Raw genomic sequence first — 19,307 nt, 5'->3', positions numbered from 1 at the left:
AGCATTAAGAAGAGGTAGTGATTGTTGAAGAATGAATTGAAAGAAGTGAATATAAATGACATGACAAACTAAGCATCACAAAAGTAAAGTTCATTAATTACAGACTAATAAATTAGTTTGAGATCACTAGTTGACATTGTTGGAGTTTAATCACCTTTGGTTTTGATTCAATTAATCTGTCTGACCATGAGATGGTCTGACCTCAACACCCCCACTCAGGCGGAATTGGCTTTGTCCAATGTCAGGCTGCAACCCATCAAGGTTCGACGATGCTGTTCCACCTTAGCCTTGCACAGGGATTTTGTTAACAAGTCAGCTTCTATGAACTCAGTATATTGGAGTTGAACTGTCTCATCTTCCACTCGTTCTCGAACAAAGTGGTATTTCACATCGATGTCTTTCGTTCGCTTCTGCATCACAGGATTCTTGCACATCTTGATACAGCTGTGGTTGTCCTCCTTGATGACTATGCCCATCTCATCGAGAAGTGATCGCAGATATAGAGCCTCTTGAACCGCTGCTGCCATTGTTTGGTACTCAGCCTCACTGGTAGATATGACTGCAGTTGTTGCTTCTTGGTGCTCCAACTAATTGCTGCCCCTGCCTTCTGCAAATGAAAACTGTAGCTAGTACTTGACCTTCTATCATCCAATTCTCCAGCCCAGTCAGCATCTGCGGTTCCATAGAGTCTTACACCACCAGCTTCCTTAGTGTAGCACAGCTCCAGATCTTTGCTCCCCTTCAGGTAACAAAGAACCCTCTTTGCAGCCACCCAGTGCACCCTTACCGGATTCTCCAGGAAACGAGAGAGTTGCGTCAAGGTAGCTAAGTTATCAGGTCTTGTTTGCTTAGCTATGTACAATAATGAGCCCATAATGCCGCTGTAGTCCTCAGCCTTCATGGATATTGCCTCTGCTGACTCAGCTTCAGGGCAGCCCTTCTTCGACAGCTGTGCACTGATGTCCGCTGTTGTGCCCACTGGTTTGCGTTCAGCAAGGCCAAAACGCTCCAAGCAATCGTCGATGTAACGACATTGATTTACTGTTACCGTCCCAGTTAGCTGCTTGACCTGCATTACCAGGAACCAGAACAATTCCCCTCTGCCATTCATCTTGAATCGTTCGGAGAAACGGCTCGTCAGCTTGTCAACTTCGTCTTGACATCTGCACCCAATGATGATGTCATCTACCCAAACCAGCACATAAATCATTGCATCGTTTGTTCTCCTCATCGTGAACAAACAGAAGTCGTTACTGCTTCTAGTGAACCCTTCATCAAGTAGGAAAGTGCTCAGCATCTGATACCAGTCTCTTCCTGCCTGTCGCAGCCCGTAGAGACTTCGCTGTAGCAAGCACACTTAGCTGTCACCGCTGCTGAACCCCTCTGGCTGCTCCATGGAACTGTCTCTGCTAAGGGAGAGTTGAGGAAGGCTGACTTAACATCCATCTGATGAAGTACAAGATCATCTTGTGCCCCCAAAGCCAGCAGTATCCTTTTTGTTTCAGGTTTACAGGTTAGAGCTAACGTCTCATTGAAGTCAAGTCCTTCCACTCGCACGAACCCTTTCACTACATATCGGGCTTTGAACTGCTCCACGTGTCCCATCGCATCCCTCTTTACAGCAAGAACCCATCTCCAGGAATAACTTTTCGACATTTTTGTCTATCAAGAAGTGTCCATGTTCCCATGGCTTCTAGAGACTTCACCTCTAAAGCCATTGCTGCCAGCCACTGCTCCTTTTCGGGCCCAGAAACTGCTTCTGAATAGCTCTTCAGGTCTTGATTTCCAGTCACTGAAGCATTGGAATAGGCTAGTCCGTATCGAATGGGTGGGTTCCTTGTCCTAACGGACCTCTGTACTGGATGATCAGTAGAATAAGAATCTGCTGCTTCTCCCTCGATCTTATCTTCCTCAAGAGCCCCCACTGAATCTGTAGTATCACCTTCAGTTGGCGCGCTTCGTGCTTCGCTGGTTTTCGTCGTGCTTGGTTGCTCAATATCAATGCACCCCTCGATTGATAGCTCCAGGGTTTGTAATGACTCACTGCCAACCATCAACTCATCTGGAATGATGTTCTCATTGAATATCAAGCTTCATGCTCGTACCACTCGTCTTGCCTCTAGATCCATCAGCAGGTAGGCTTTACTCTCCTCGTCGTAGCCGATGAACTTGCTTTTCTTGCCCTTTGGATCCAGTCTCCGTCTGTTTCCTCGAACCAGATAATTAGACACCCAATCGAACACACGCAAATAGCTCACTTTTGATGGTTGCCCGTAGTGCATCTCTGTCTGTAAAAGGCGCGTCTCGTTGCTGGATGTGGGACACAAGTTGCGAAACCTCACAGCTGTCGACATTGCTCGCACCCAGAACATCTTCGATAGCTTTGTTTTGGCCAGCAGACATCGAGTCATCTCGGTGATCACTCTGTTGTAGCGCTCTGCTACACTATTCTGTTGGGGAGTATTGGGCACAGTGAAATATTGCTTTACCTGGAATTCTCTACAAAATCTTCTAAATGCATTTGACGAATACTCACCTCCATTGTCAGTTCGCAGGCATTTCGGTGCTCCATGTGCAGCCACAAACTCCTGAAACTTCAGTAGAGCATCACTCTTCTTCACCAGGTACTTTACCACAGCCAGCCGACTAAAGTCGCCGATGAAGCTCAAGGCATAGCGAGCACCATGCATACTCGGAACTTCAAATGGTCCCTGAATGTCACTGAAGACCCGTTGCCCCACTGCCAATGCCTTGCTGTCAGTCTTCTTAGGCACTGCTACTTCATGCATCTTAGAAGCTGTACAAACTTCTCAGAACTCTAGCTCGCCCACATTGACAAGCGATGAAAGATCCTGCTGGTTGATGTGCCAAAGTCGTGGTGCCACAACATTGCATCACTGGTATCCCTCCTTGTTTTCGTTACTAGAGTCATCGGGTTTTTGTTGAACTTGCACTCAAGGAAAAAAAAAGTTGCCGCGCTGCTCCACAGGTAGCTGTCCCCCATCTGGTGCCAGTAGATGTGATGCATCTGCGGCGAAACTGAAGCTTGAGCCTCTAGCCGCAGCTGAGCTCACACTCATCAAGCTCACACTGTAGCTCGGCACAAACAGCACATTGTGAAAAGTGTAGGTCCTTGCAGCATCATGGCAGTCCCTGATCACGTTTCCACTGATCCTTTGCCCTCAATCCTTGGCAGCGTCCCGTTGGGGTTTTGTCCCTTCGTTCCAGCTCTCAATGCTAGAAAAGGATGACCTGTCGCGCACCACATAATCAGTGCATCCCGTATCCACAATGAGGTCGTCTCCCTTGATTGAAGTTGCAGCACAACGCACAACAACTGAAGAACCCTGTCCTCCCCTGCTTGTACTCCCTTGCAAAATTTCCAGGTTAAGCACACTTGAATCACCCTTGCTTCTTTGCTCCTGGCCCACTTGCTTCGTTCGACCCACTGCCTCGAGCACTGGATTGTCCGCTGTCCCTTTTGGATTTGCAGTCCTTCACCATATGACCCTTCTGACCGCACACATAGCAGCCACTACTTGACACTCCGTTCTTCTTCCTCACAGCTTGCCTGGCTATATAACCATGTCCAGTCCTCTCTCCACATCGAGCTTTCCTCGAGTCACCGTAGTTCCTCAACCTCGAGAAACGTCTTGGCTGGTTGAAAGCTGTCTTGCACCACAAAATGTCAGGCAGCCCATTGATCGCCAAAGCATTAAACAGTGTGTCCGTGATTGCTTCTCCAGCTTCGCTCAACCGCGTCATCAGCTCTTGACTGCGAACGAAGTATTCGTCCAGATCCTCCTCTGATCCTAGGCGCAACTTCGCAAGCTGGTCTACTAGACTGGCCACCGTCGGCCTCTCTACACTGCAAAATTTTTTTTGAAGCAGCTTCCCAGCCTTCGTCCCATCGCCATAGCCATCTGTTCCCACGCAGTTGTTCTTTATGTACATCAAAGTGGTGTTATTGAGCGGCAGAGCCAGGTGGGACCACACAGTGTTTCGATTGTTTTTCCTCTGCTGGATCAACACTGCTCGCTCCTGCATCTTGGTATCGTAGGCTGCCTGCTGATCAGCATTCGGACTCTCGGGGAGAGTAGGCTCAGCCTCTGGCAGATCATCAGTGCCCATCAATGTCCTGAACAGGCCCCTGGTGTGTATCAAGGCCACAAACTTCGTCGACCAAGCAGGAAAATTTTCAGACTTTCCACTCAAAGCCGCCAGTTTCAGGTCCATCGTTGCTTAAGGCTGCTAGCTAAAAGCTGAAAACTCTGACAGAAAAACTATACAAGAAAAAAAATTGAAATCTGGGCCCATAACCTGTTAAGATTCAGAGTTAGAGCAACTAGGATTAAGAGCTGAGGTTAGAGACTGAAATAGAATCTGAGGTTTGAACTGAGTATTGAGAAGAGGTAGTGATTGTTGAAGAATGAATTAAAAGAAGTGAATATAAATGACATGACAAACTAAGCATCACAAACTAAGTACCAATTAATTAATTACAGACTAATAAATTAGTTTGAGATCACTAGTTGACCTTGTCTGAGTTTAATCAGTTTTGATTTTGATTCAATTAATCTGTCTGACCTTGAGATGGTCTGACCTCAACAGATACATCTTTTCATTTTACACACGTTCTTCACAATTGATAAAGTTGTGACATCTTTTTGAAAACGGATTCGGAAGCAATTATTTGTCTACTCTCTTGAAGTTGTTTACACCTTCGTACAAAACCTCAACCATAATCTCAAAAGGTTTTGTGCACCTTTGTTTCTCTAGGCAACATCTGATGGCATCGATACTGCTAATTTGTATACTTCTGGGATCTGAATGACGTTCATCATCATGTGTATCTACTTTTCCACCTGAGTTAGTAGTCAGCTTTCGTTTTTAACAACGCTACGTGCATGTCTATCTCTTAATTGGTCTTTCTTGCATTAGAACAGAGTTTTGAGATAACATTTCTTCTGCAATGTCATTTAGTTGGAATATACTTTCAATTGTGCCGTCATTTCATTTATCTGTGCTTCCAGCGTGTCAATTTGGGTCTTGTGGATTTGGTCTGATATTTTACTGATTTTCAAATTCTCTGTTTGTCTACTATTTCATGACTTGCAGAGTTACTCGTAGATGAACTAGCTTGATGATTAGGTGTTGTATGAGAATTCAAGTGCTGTATCATATTGTTGAATCTCCTACTGTTGACTCCTGTACGTATTCTTTTGTGATTGAATGTCATCTAGTACATCGCCCGTGTTGTGACTCAATTGACGTCTTTTTGAATCATTATTTATTGATGTCATGCTTTTTCTTTATTTTTTTTTTGGTTCTCGCTATGTCAAATTGTAGCAACTACCTCCTTGTACCATTTTACACTTCGATAAAATTGACTTAGTTCAGGATATATACTGAATGATAAAAGACAACTTGTCAATTGCGTTTTATTTCTTGTTGTCATCTCTCTTTTCTTTTTGTTAAAAACGTGTCTTTTTTTCTGGCTCTTTTAGAGTTCAAGTTTGGTTACTCACTTTTCTCACAACTAGATCATATTCTGCAATTTTAAATTGTGAGCGGATTCTGCAAGAAGGCTGTACAATGTTTGTCGTAGAAGCCGCAACAAGGCTATTTTCTAAAAATCTTATTGCTGTCGTGGAATCCCAGAGACAAATAGCTTTAATTGCGCTTACTTTTTTCGACATGATTAAGTCTTGTATTTATTTCCAGATGGCGTCGGAGCTGACTGCCATTCTGGACTGGAACATGAAAATGGTTTTGTTGCCGGGCATGATGTCAGTGACATTCAGCAACTGTTTCACAGGGTCTAACTACTTTCTAGCATCTCACATGCCTGTCCGATCCAACACTTGTATCCTCACACTCGTCATTATCGGCTAGTTCAATTAATATTGAGAATTTTTATAAATTACATAATTAGTTTACTAAAATATTGTGTCTTTTTCAGGCATGTATATAAGAAAAGCTATTGATTTGTTCATTTGATCAGAGACGGCGCAATTTTTAAAACTTAATATTAGTTCAACTGAGCAAGTGACGGAGGGCAAAATAAATTTTTAAAAAAAGAAAATATATTCGTTCGTGTCTTAAATAAACTGTTAACATTCAAATGAAGCAGATTTCAAAGTAAAATGGAGTAATTTGTGTTAAATATTTTCCGGGAAGAGCTCAATTTGATCGACCAAAAGAAAACAATAATGAAAGGAGTTCTTTTTCTGAAAATATACTTTTTGCAAAAATCTTCAGCTTTCTTCTTGAGTTGGTAAAAATAATCTGAATTCTTAGTGATATAAGAGCAGTCGCATTCCCATTTTGTAGAAAAAAAGTAAATTGAATGAATTTCAGTCGGCCAGACAGTGTTGCGTGTTTTGAGTCTGATGGCCTTGTACATGGTGCAGTACAGTCCCAACTCCCAGCTGGTGGACTCCGCGGCAGAGAACAACGAGCGCATCCGGACCCTGGATCTGTTCTACATCAAGAGCTTCTTCGTCTTCTGCACTGCTCGGGAAGAAGGAGGCGATCCCACGAAGAAGTATGCAAACATTGCAAGAATTTTGAGAGAAGAAAGTAAATTTAGCAAGAATCTTGTAAGTTGAAAGTAAAAATAGGAAGAATCTTGCAAGAAGAAAGTAAAATTAGCAAGCTTGTAAGTTGAAAGTAAAAGTAGGAAGAATCTTGCAAGTGCAACCTGATCTAAACTACATTTTATTATTGGATAAATTAGATATTTTACCACTGTAAAGTATTTAATATTAACCAATCATAATCCATCTAACTAACAACCCACTTATTTTTAAGTGCTGAAATTACTTGTAATTTCAGCACCAGAGAGATTTGAATTTAACTTAGAAATTAGTTGCCTCTCCAAGTGAACTTCAGTAGTTGCAATAAGCCAGTATACTCTAGATCTATTGAGCCTAGCAGAGACTAGTTAAACACCCTGAGACTAGTAGATATAAGAGTAAGATTAGGATCGGTATTAGACTAAGAAGTTGCGCGAATCTATCCGGCCGAAAATAAGATAGCGTGACGAGCAGATGGTGTACCCTATCCGAAATTACTCTATGAGTTAACCACATCGGTCCTAACTCATCTGGTGCGACCAAAAGTCTCGAATAAGACCTTAATAGCTTAGAATTAACCAAATATAGATTAGAAGTTAGACAAAACATTTTCAAAATGTTACACGATAATAACTTAATTGAAATGTCTCTACGACTCAATAGATCAGAGCAGATATTCCGAACAATACTAGAACTACCCGGTATTGGAAGAAGACCTCGGACAAGAGACGATATACGACTACGTAGAAACTTACCATTTAGTTTTATGGTTGTACGGCAAAAGCCAACACAAACTTTTATATTTAGAATCTTATTAGCAATGAATTTAGATTTTCATTTGCAAACTTAAAAATTTGAAGTAAATCTTCATGATCATTTCAGGCGCTAAACAAAATTATTAATGTACAATAACGATTGATAAAAAGATCTCAGATAGTTTTCCTAATTTCTGCACTATTATATAAAACATATTTGAAAAATATTTATTGAAACTAAAAATAAAAATTAGTAGCATGACAATAAATAGTTAGTAATAATAAACCATCTTGTTGTTCCAGCTTCATCACCTAAACATAACAGCAATCATAAGCTCACGAACATAATTAAAAAACTAAATCTTTTTATTAAATACATTTACACCATTTTAAATTTAAACTCACTTAATTTAAAAATCAGATCATCAAGGCTTATCCTTGGATCTTTATAAATTTTCTATCTCATTAAATCTAAAACCTGATCATCAAGGCCTATCCTTGGATTAAAAAAAACAATTTTGTTTTCCCCCACCAACTTAGCAAGTGTCTAATGACCTCAAACGTCGATTCACTATCTAACCTTTTCAAAAGACCCAGGACTAAAAGAAATTTTCAAATAAAACTAACCATTCAAATTAAGCTAAACAGTGAAGAACTTCGGTTATTCATCCTTCACTTGAACCCTCCTCTTACCAGACCCAGGATAGATCTTAGACTTAGAAAGTTTAAAATATTATCTAACGAACTACTTGCGTTCTAATTATACCTGAACCTTGTGGATTGATTTACTATTCTCAACCCTTGAACACAATCAGTACCCCTAAAAAAGATTAAGTAAGTTAACACCTTAACTTAGACTAGCCACGAGAAGAAAAAACCATTCTTCAGAATCGATATACTTTTCTCTCCAACCCCGAACAAAAAGACGCAGGTTAAGCTAACCAAAAAATCGTAAGGACTAACAGTCTAGGAAAATAAAAATAGCTAACAACTTCTTGCATCCCTCATTCTAAACCTTATGTCATTCAAAAATTTATGAAATAAACAAACAATCGTTTTACACAATTGTGAAATAGATAACCAAAAATACGATCTTGTAATCACTCCACATACACAAACAGTTGGATACATTTGAACAAAACGACAAACAATAAAAAGAAAAATTATAAACAAACAAAGACAAATCACACAAAAAAGATTTTCAAAAAATAGAAACGCATTTTCTGAATCAGAAGCCAATAGTTTAGACGAACTATACAAATTAAAAGACCAATAGATAAAAATTGTCCCATTCATGATCAATTATATTTTTCCGACTCAGAAACAACTTCAAATTTGTCAAAAAGAGGAAAAAGAAGAATAAAAAAGCAATATAAGCATAAACCAGTACACCTATATAATTGGAACCAACCAATTAGACACACTGATAGTTACATATTAACAGTCATCAAATGAAAAAATGAGCCACACTCAAAGTGACGAAAGTCCAGATGAAGAAGCAGTTTTTCCCTTTCTTATAGATTCACTCGATGATAGTAATCGTAAGTTTGTTTGAACCAGGAATCAGTACATACAAAGCAGAATTCCCAATTGTAAAAATCAAAAGACAAATTATTGAACATTATTTGAAAGACATCTGTAATCTAACACAACAATATGGAATCTACACCATAGAATTCAGCACAACAAATACAGCCCATCGTAAATATGTAATTCAAACAGACGATATTGAATTAGAATTTTCAAAAGTATTCATAGAATATATCAAAAGCATACAAAATCATAATTCACAAAGAGCAAACTCCATATTCACTAATAAAGTTTTTGCAGTAATATATAGTTATATATCTATATTAGAAAAAACAGAAGCTCAAAGTATATCACCGTCCGAAACATCCAAACATACAAAAGTACGAAATGAAATCACAGTATTTTCAACATTTCTACGTATAATTTGCAAAAATTTTACTGAGGAAGATGTTTCACAAAACACTAAACATGATTTACAAAAGATTTTAGCATGGTTTATAATAGATTATTTCACCCACAATTTAGATTTAATTTCACAAGCAAGAAAAAATTTCGGACCTCAAAATGCCAATGACGACACTGTCCTTTGAGAACAATCAGATTACGTTTGGGACCCTGACTGGTCTCATCCAGCATTTCTGAATATTCCACAAGATATCTCGAGTCAAGCAATAAATACAATATGTTTCCACAGAGATTATGTAAAAGTAATACCATTAACCATTGACGCAACACCATTAAATTATAATGTATTTTTACCTGATATACAAAATAACAGCTTAAATTCAACAGTCATACATAATGAAAATCTCAATGGAACCAGAAATCTTACACAGCAAGATATTCAAACACCATCACACTTCATAAACGAAGAAATCGTCCAAACAACAGCAACAACTACACAACAAAATATTTCACCAATACACCCCAATCTGACAAAACCAAGAAATACAAATACATCACTAACACAGGTAACCTTACAATCAACCGTTAAACCTTTGGTTGCTCCAAAATATTCACATATGGACTATCAAACGTATAGACCAATGACAATACCGTCAAAAACACGAAAACCGTTCTCAAGAAACACTTTTGCAGAACACAATTATAATTATGCTCACCAACCAAAAACAAATCAACCTCCCCGAAAAAATAAACAAAATTTAAATCACGTATGTTCCCATTATTGGAATCTCCCAAAAACATCGACCAATTCATTAAATTTTCCAGATAATCCACAACCTACACTGGGTTATAGTGAAAATTACCCATTTTTTCAACAAAATAAAAATAAACAACATACACCATATAACACAAACTATTTATCATCTGATGACGACAATTATCATCAACCAGATATTTTTGCACCATATACTAAAAAATATCGCAAACAGAGACCGCGACAATCTCAACCATCTCAAAATATGAAAATTTACCCACAAAATCCAACAGATATACAAAATTCACAACAAATGCATATACAAAACCCATTTAACACACAATCTTTTCAACCTATTCAACCACAAAACCCAATGTTAATGCATTCTTATCAACCAACACAAATGCAAAATGAAATACCGCTTCCATATTACCTTCAACAACATGAAATCACAAAAAATCAACTTTCAAATTTTTTACAAATGCCAAATGCCGCAGAATCACTACAGATGACTATGAATCCATGCCTTATGGGTGGATCATCAATAACATCGAATAAACCATTAATGGTATTCACAGGAACAGACCCTGAATATTTTGTAGAAGATTATCTAAATGCAGTAACAGCAAATTTAATTTTAAATGTAGGACCCGAACCAATTAATACGCCATTACATCAAAATTGGATACATAGACGCACAGCGTTAATACAAACAACCCTAGATGGCGCAGCTCAATAAAGGTTTTCAGTATTAACCATAGAAATAAAATCAGACTGGAAAAGATTCACACAAGAATTTTCAAAAATGTTTGATTCTGTAAGAAACAAACAATATCAAAGAATTTTATGCAAAGAAATCCGCAGAATACCAAATGAAACAATTAAACAATTAGCAGTACGAATCGAAACACTAGTTCGAAAAGCATATTCACTAATACACATGACTACAAAAACACAAAAATGACAGAAATTTTAATGATGACCTAAACACCTCAATTAAGAAAAATAGCTATAAAAAAGAGAGCATCTCATCCTTCCTCAATTCGAGAACCAGATTTAGATTTTCGAAAATAGTAGATAAACTAGAACAAGCAGAAATCACAATGAAACTCGAAGAAACAGAAAATCTAAAACTACAATATGTTAATTGGATTGAAACAAATACTACACATATAAATAACATACAAGAATCAGACACAGACCTGATTGAAAAAATCACTGAAATTCTAAATATCTACGAAAAACTTCCAAAGTTTATAGGCAAACCATCTTTCAAAAAATGGTGTAATTATTGCCGACGATACGGACACAGTATTTCCGAATGTAGACAAAAACAACAAGACAATCAGAATAAACCTCAAAAGCACAAAGAACCAAATATTTCATTCTTTCGATACATGAAAAAGGTAGAAAAAGGGAAAGAAGTAGATCACCCGAACGAGGAAATACACGAAATTTCTCACAAAATAGATATAACCGATCGAATAGCCAAAATAACCAAAATAACTATTGACGATCGAATTCCAATGCAACAGAATTTATTTCTGGATCCAGTTCCCAATCAAACCCAAGGAATAGACACTATTCCAATAATCAATCACGAAACTCATCATACAACAGTAAAAGAAACTATTCACATAATAGAAATGGAAGTTATTCAAACAATCGAAATCAGAATTACCCAACCAAACGATCAAGGAATAATTCATATAATAGATCAAATTATCACAGATCAAATGATAATTATCAAAATAAATCACAAAATAATTCACAAAATCGAAACTCAACTTACAAAAATCGATACAGAAATTATTCCCAGTCACCACATAGGAATAATAACCGTTATCCCGATTCTAAACATCGATACAGAAGTAGCACACCAAAACATCGAAGACACATTAATCAAGTGCAAACAAATGAAGAAACAACTTCAGACCCTCCAGGTATTGATGGCACAGGAAGTAACGAATTACAACTAAATCATATAAATTGTGAATCATCAGATACTGAAAGTGATACAGATAATACCACCTCTGTAAATTTGATAACAGTCAAAAACGACTATGAACCTATCATATATGAACAACTTTTCACTTCACATATATATGAAAATCAATTGGAACTCCTCCACAGTTACTATATTGGACCCATTAATAATACACAAACTACACAAGAAGTAAACGGAACTAACACGGTAATTAAACCCGATAAAAAAGATGAAACACAGTGCTCAAACACAGAATATATTTATCAAAATATACAAAAAGAACAACCAAGAGAAAAAACTCGGATAATTCCATTTCTCTTAGAGAGCCCAAGAAACAAAGAATTTCAACCACCAGATCTTGAAATTGATGTTTTAATTTACTCAGGAGCAGAATCAAATATAATTAATATTCCCACATGGAATAAAATCAAAACATTGCATCCAAATTTAACACCTCTTGAAACATCTATTAAATTAGCAACAGCACAAGGATCAACATTAGTAAATTATAGAAAAATCCAATTACTCCTTCTTCCCACAAGAACAATGGAACAAAACAAGATTTTGAACAAACCAATTAAACAAATATTTCATATTACTGATATTAAACACAATATCATTGGCATACCATTTATATCTAAGTATATACCAACAATCAACATCTTAAATAGTAAGATCCATATCAAAGATAAATACACAAAAACAAAAAATACAGCCCTAACATTCTTATAAAGATTAAACAAACAACCACCATTTTTTTACAATCCCATTTACAATCAACAACGGAAACACCTGAAACCACTATCAGGAAATATATATAAATTTTTAATAAAACAAGTTCACCAGTATAAGAAAAGTCAAAATAAACAACAACTTTTCATGTCAGACTTCGAATTTAAACCTATCCACAAATTTTTCAAAATTACGATCTCATCCATAAAATATTCGAAAAACACGAATTCCGACATCATTTCATTACACGTTTATAATAATACACCATATCAAGTAACATTCCTTTTAGGACTTTTAGGATATTGTGAAACGAATGCTACAGTTTCACCTATAAATGAAGTAGCCTACCGCGTTAATAATATACTCCAATTATTAGATATTTGCCAATCAACAATTCTTGACGAAGAATTATCCATAAATAATATAACAAGTAATGAAAAAAGAAACACAGATTACTTCAAAAAAACACCATATTTTAAACCAACATTCAATATAACAAATTGCACAAAAGAACAACAAAAACTTTTAACAATGTTTAATTTTGAACATTCACAAATTACTCAAATTGAATTTGATAAATTAGCAAAACAACTGTTAAAATATTCAACAGTCTAAGCAACATCAGAATTTGACGTTGGAAAAATTAGTTCATCACTACACCTCCCGTTAAAACCCGACGCAGTTTTCAAAAAACAAAGAGCCAGTAAAGTACCAATTCACTTACATGACAAGGTAAACAGATTACTTGACATTTTAGAACAATACGAAATTATCTTACCAGTAAATAAGGAAGAACAACCAAAAGGTGAAACCTTTATCAACCCTGTTATCATTCTAGCAAAAGGTGAATCACTAAAAATAGTTTTAGATGCTAGATACCTCAATTCACTATTTGACGAATCAAAATGCAATTGGCCTATTGAACCCATACAAGTTATCTTAACAAAGATAAATGGTCATGTTTCACAACCGCAGATATGAATAGTGCTTATAATCAAATTCCACTAGATGAACCATCACGACGTTTAACACAATTTGTTATTGGAAATCAACAATATGAATTCAATCGCTTATTCAATGGAATATCCATAGGACCAGCAGCTTTTTCAGACTTTATGAGTAAAATTTTTTGACCACTAATACTCAAGAAAGATGCAATCACATATTTAGATGATGTTTTTATGCAATCACAAACTAAAGAAGAAATGTTTACAGTTTTAGAACAGTATCATAAAAAACTTCAGAACGAAAATCTGAAGGCAGCTCCAGATAAATCACACTTCTTTCTAACACGCGTTAAATTTTTAGGACATAATATAGAACGAGAAACTATCACTCCATTAAAATCACGCATTGATGCTATTCAAAAACTTCAGCCACCTATAAATAAAAAGAAAATCCAAGAATTCCTTGGAATGTTAACTTTCTTAAGTAAATATGTTTACAAAATGCAATTATACTTAAAACCCTTCTATAATATCCTCAGACAACAAAATAATTTTGAATGGACCAGTGAACATCAAACACGGACACGATTTGAAGAAATTAAAAAACTTTCAACTGAACAAATTTCAAACACAATTCTAGATCCAAATCAACCATTCTGTGCAATGTGCGATGCTTCAAATTTTGGCATCGGCGCAGCATTGCTACAACCACATAGTGGAACAAATAAAATGAACCTTATATCAGCAAATTCACGATTATTCACACAAGCAGAGCTACGACTCTCAACTCTAATGAGAGAATGTACAGCTATAATTTATACACTTACAGAAATTGAATTTCTGATACTTGGATCAAAACACCCAACAGTTCTATTCACAGATCACAAACCAATTTTATTTCTCTTTACACAAAAATCAAATCCCAATCATAGAGTTTATAGATTTCAACTAATTCTAATGAAATTTCCAAACCTACATATAGTTTGGACAGCAGAAAAAAACCTTGCGTTACCAGATACATTAAGTTGAAATACGCCACCTGAATTACTCACACGAAAAACTACAGTTGAAATACCACAAAATATTAAACTGTATCTCGCAAATGATGAAACATCACCCCGACTAGAATGCAAATATGCAGTAAAAACTGACATTGATCAATCACAGATAAATAATATACAACATTTTCCACTCTACTTAGATCGCCAGAATCATCACTACGAAGTTGATTTACTTGGCACATCAACTTTTAAACCAATTCCATACTGTGTATTTTTTTTGAGCATTATTTTTTATCCACAATGGATAAAAAATAATGCTAAAAAAAAAGAATAAAACAACACTTGCATAAAAAACACTTTTTTCCATTAATTGAAAAAGAAAATTTAAACGATAAAATAAATTTATCAGGAACGCAAACAAACGATTCAAAATACACAATAAGTCAAGTTTTTGACCTCCATGACCCACTTGACACAATTCCCCTATCAAAACTAGAAATTGACAATATTTTTCTCCCCCCAACAGATAAAATTACACTTGAACTTTCAAAACAATATCAAAATCTCGACCCAGTAATTAGACAACTAAAATCATGGCACAAAAACAAAACTAAGTCCGTAAAAGCAGATACCACAATTTTAGGAAATAAAACACTCCTCCGATATTTCCGAAAATTTAATAACACAACAATTAATGAAAATACAGATCTTTTAGAATATCAATTAAATGATTCTAAAGTTCCCTGTCTTCCTTTAAGTATGATATTATTAGCTTTTAACATCTCACATACACAAAATACTAAAGGACATTCCGAATCAGAAAAAAAATATACTCGAACTTTACACAAAACTTTTATTTCCCAAATGCACCAATTTGGATAAAAGTATTATGCAATGATTGTATAATATGTCAATTGAACAAACCTTATCCAAATCAAAAACAAATAGCACAAAAACAAGATTTTAAAGGACAAAGTTTATATTTTAACCATCGCTTTTCATTCGATACAAAAGGACCAATTTCACCATCTTCTGAAGGAAACTCCTACATTATGTTCATTGTTGAGGCATTCACACATTATGTAGCACTCAACCCAAAACCACATTGTAATGCTTATTATGCTTACACGACGCTTTATGAACATTGGATAGCTAAATTCGAATTACCTGAAATCTTAGTTAGAGACAACGGTACAGAATTCATAAATAATGAAATCATCACACTATGCCACTTATATAACATCAAACATAAACCACGTATATCTCATGCACCTTGGACAAACGGTTTGATCGAAGGTATGAACCGTTCACTACAAGAATATCTCCGATGTATCATAAATGGAAATGATACAAAATACACAGAATGGTCAGCAGATGTAAAATTATTTCCCTTAGCATACAATTCACAAATCACGACAACTTTAGGAATGTCACCATACGAAATGGTTTTTAATCAAAAGCCACATAAACCAATTATGTTTACAGCAAATTCCCATAAAATGCACAAGGTTATTGCCAACCAAATAAAGACTTAATTTGTTATAACCTACCTTTACACACACACATGATGAAGATCTTTTTCATCACCCACAAATTCTTAAATTAGCCTCCGGCACACACACCGAATGGATTTTAAATAGAGATAAAAAACACAATGATATTTACCAAAAAGTAACAAAGAAATTGTTACAAAGGCAAAACATTAACGATCAAATTAATTCACGCTTTAAACCAGCCACAGATTTAAAAATTGGAACATTCGTCTTAATACCTAACTTTAATCCGCAAAAAGGAATCTCTAAGAAACTACAACCCCTTCGAAAAGGACCATACCAAATAATTGCCAAACCCACTGACGTAACGTATAAACTTACAGATCCAACTAAAAAAGAAATTGTTCAACATCGTAACAATCTATTGCCCTACGACCCAAAAGAATACGCACTACGCAAATTAACTCAATTATATTCTTTCACAGGTTTAAAAGTTATTCAAAATCATCCACATACAGAAAAAGAAATAGATGAACAACACAACGTTCATCATCAAAATCAAAATCAATCACAAATCAAAGCTAAAAACAATCCTAAATTACCAGACCCAAAAATACCTCGAAAAGAAAGAAAGAACAGGAAAATGATAGAAAAAATTTTACCACAAGAACAAGTAGAAAAATCAGAACATAGAGAATCATCACCACTTAGAAATCAACCACGTAAAAACTACAAAACATTAATCCCACAATCTAAAATATTAAAGAAAGTTGAATTTCAAAAACAACTTTGATTTTTAAATATATTTTTGCACCTCTGGATCATTTTGAACTTTCATTTTTCAAGATAACATGCTGACAAATACGCAACAACTCTAGTTCAGATTCAGCCAATAGGATTCACTTAAATCCTTCAACTTCTATATCTCTAACACCAACCTATTAGCCGAAAGATATTAAACTCCAGGCATATCTATAACTATATCTTTACAACCTCCAGGTCAAAAATAAGCAACTCGCTAAAACTTGACAACTAAAATAAATAACACCATAATATTACAACCCTCCCCTATCTAATAACGCAAAGATCAACAATATTTTCCCAACTCAGATCTCAAAAACCCTCCAACCAAAAATGGCAAATTAGCCTAAAATAAAAAAGGACCATAATCATTTGGCCTAAAGTACAAATATTTCAAAAATACCCCAGATCACCCGAAATATGAAAATCGAGCAAAGAAGACCTCTGAAACACCTTAAAATTAGCCCCCAACAATTTTTCACAAAAATCAACCCACTTGTCAAAAAATCCATAAATAACTCGACCACACTTGAATCTCGCCTCAAACAACAAAAAAAATTTGACGAAGAAATCATTTCTCAAATGCTCTTCTCTCAATCAGTCAATATCTTAAAAAATACAATCTTAAATATTTTTTAAAAAATTTTCATACTATTCAAACTTTTGTTCATATTTTTATTCGATACTTTTGAAGCTTTTATAATCATTCTAATAATTTTTTGCAACATTTTTTAAATTTTCTACTCCCTATTTGAAATATATCTCCAACTTTCCCAAATCATTGATCATATCCACAGGTACGATAATTCAAAGTCTATTTAAATGATACAAACAATTTTTAGTAGAACAGATATTTTTTTACTATTTGTAATTTTCATCATATTTTTATCATCCCTAATACTGACAATGTGCAAATGTGTAAAAAAGGCAATAGTCACATTCGCCTCAGCAACAATCCTTTAAACTCTTTTCATCGAAGAATACTACAATAAACATAAATCTTCCTACTAGAAAATATCAATCGGACACGTTTCAAAAATTGCTAACCAACAATCACAAAATCAGTCTTCACCGACATCATCCCAAGAAAACCCAGCAATACCCACAACTACCCAAAACCCCCAAACATCCACACGAATTTCTTTTCAAGATAACCCATACACTTTTGAAGAACGACACGCTCGCTTATCCGAACCATTAGAACCAGTTCAACGACAGGCACCCCTAAGTGAACCATCATATAATTTGTACCCCTCATTACCACAAGACTTAAACAGAATAAGAAACATTAGTCGAAATCGAAATACAGTTGAAATAAATAGACAAATTATACATCCACGAAAAAATAGAAGTTTTCAAACCCCTAGAGTTCATTTTGATATACCCCAGTCACCAACACCAACTACTTCAGAAATTTCAAATAGTACATTGCCAGAAACTCCCACACTACTTTCACAACATAGCACCTCAAATATACCCTCAGACTACTTAGGTTCAACACCAACATCTGAACAAATACGTGAAAATCCCTTCAACCCCAATCCCACCGCACGACTACCATATTGGGCAACACACTCATATACACAAGGTGAACCAAGCATAGTAAAGGAACCAATAATATTTCTACGGATACAACACCATCATCACTACCAGAAACATTATCACTACCATCAACACCATCATTAAGTCAAATTTCACCGACGGTTTTCCCTTTAAATTTTTCAAATAACCTCGACGCTAGATATCGAGAACAATCATCATCAAATATCCCTTTACGACTAGATTGGAACACATTCGTAGCACCTCCACCATTATTTGGACAACATCAAGATAGTAACCGACTCCACAGTTGCTCACTCAATAAACTACAGTATAGACAAGATATCCACGAAGATATTCGTGAACACAATATTCAAATACTTCAACAAAATAGTCTCCAATTAAAATTTGATATCACGATCAAATTTAACAATATTGTTCAACATCCCTACCCATTAAATCCACCAAATATAACAGCTCAATCCTTACCACCACCATTTATAACAACTAAAGTTATATATAAATACGATAGATATACAAAAAGCACAATTGGTTACATCACATTTTATAACTCATACTCAGGATTATCATACACATGTATATTCTAAAAATATTAACATTTCAACACATCTTTTTTTCTAATATTTTCCGACCAAAACACAAATCCTTCTCCTCGCACAGGACCCCAGGATTTATTAGTAACACACTATGATTGTGAAGAAAACGAACAAAAAACGCTACACAAATATGCAATAAATCAAGTATCACAATGCGAAACAGAACCA

General features: G+C 35.6%; 3 protein-coding genes across 3 annotated transcripts in view; 1 reads left to right on the top strand and 2 right to left on the bottom strand.

Moving 5' to 3' along the window:
- LOC134854479 (uncharacterized) overlaps positions 1 to 19,307 on the bottom strand; it is a 158,702-nt gene that overhangs the window by 60,047 nt on the left and 79,348 nt on the right. The gene's annotated exons all lie outside the window — the stretch shown is intronic.
- LOC134854706 (uncharacterized) lies at positions 3,403 to 4,236 on the bottom strand. The gene has a single exon (XM_063871061.1). It carries the CDS (start codon positions 4,234 to 4,236, stop codon positions 3,403 to 3,405), a length of 834 nt encoding a protein of 277 aa, XP_063727131.1.
- LOC134854705 (uncharacterized) overlaps positions 6,393 to 19,307 on the top strand; it is a 38,644-nt gene continuing 25,729 nt past the window's right edge. The window contains exon 1 of the mRNA XM_063871060.1: positions 6,393 to 6,547. Coding sequence (XP_063727130.1) covers positions 6,393 to 6,547 — 155 coding nt within the window. The remainder of the gene's footprint in view (positions 6,548 to 19,307) is intronic.

This window comes from Symsagittifera roscoffensis, chromosome 9, assembly GCF_963678635.1.
Source record: "Symsagittifera roscoffensis chromosome 9, txSymRosc1.1, whole genome shotgun sequence".
NCBI classification, from domain to species: Eukaryota; Metazoa; Xenacoelomorpha; order Acoela; family Convolutidae; genus Symsagittifera; species Symsagittifera roscoffensis.
This window is presented reverse-complemented; position numbering and strand designations above follow the sequence as displayed.

Coding starts and splice junctions, on each gene's coding strand:
- LOC134854706 (XM_063871061.1), bottom strand. CDS start 4,236: ATGGACCTGAAACTGGCGGCTTTGAGTGGAAAGTCTGAAAATTTTCCT.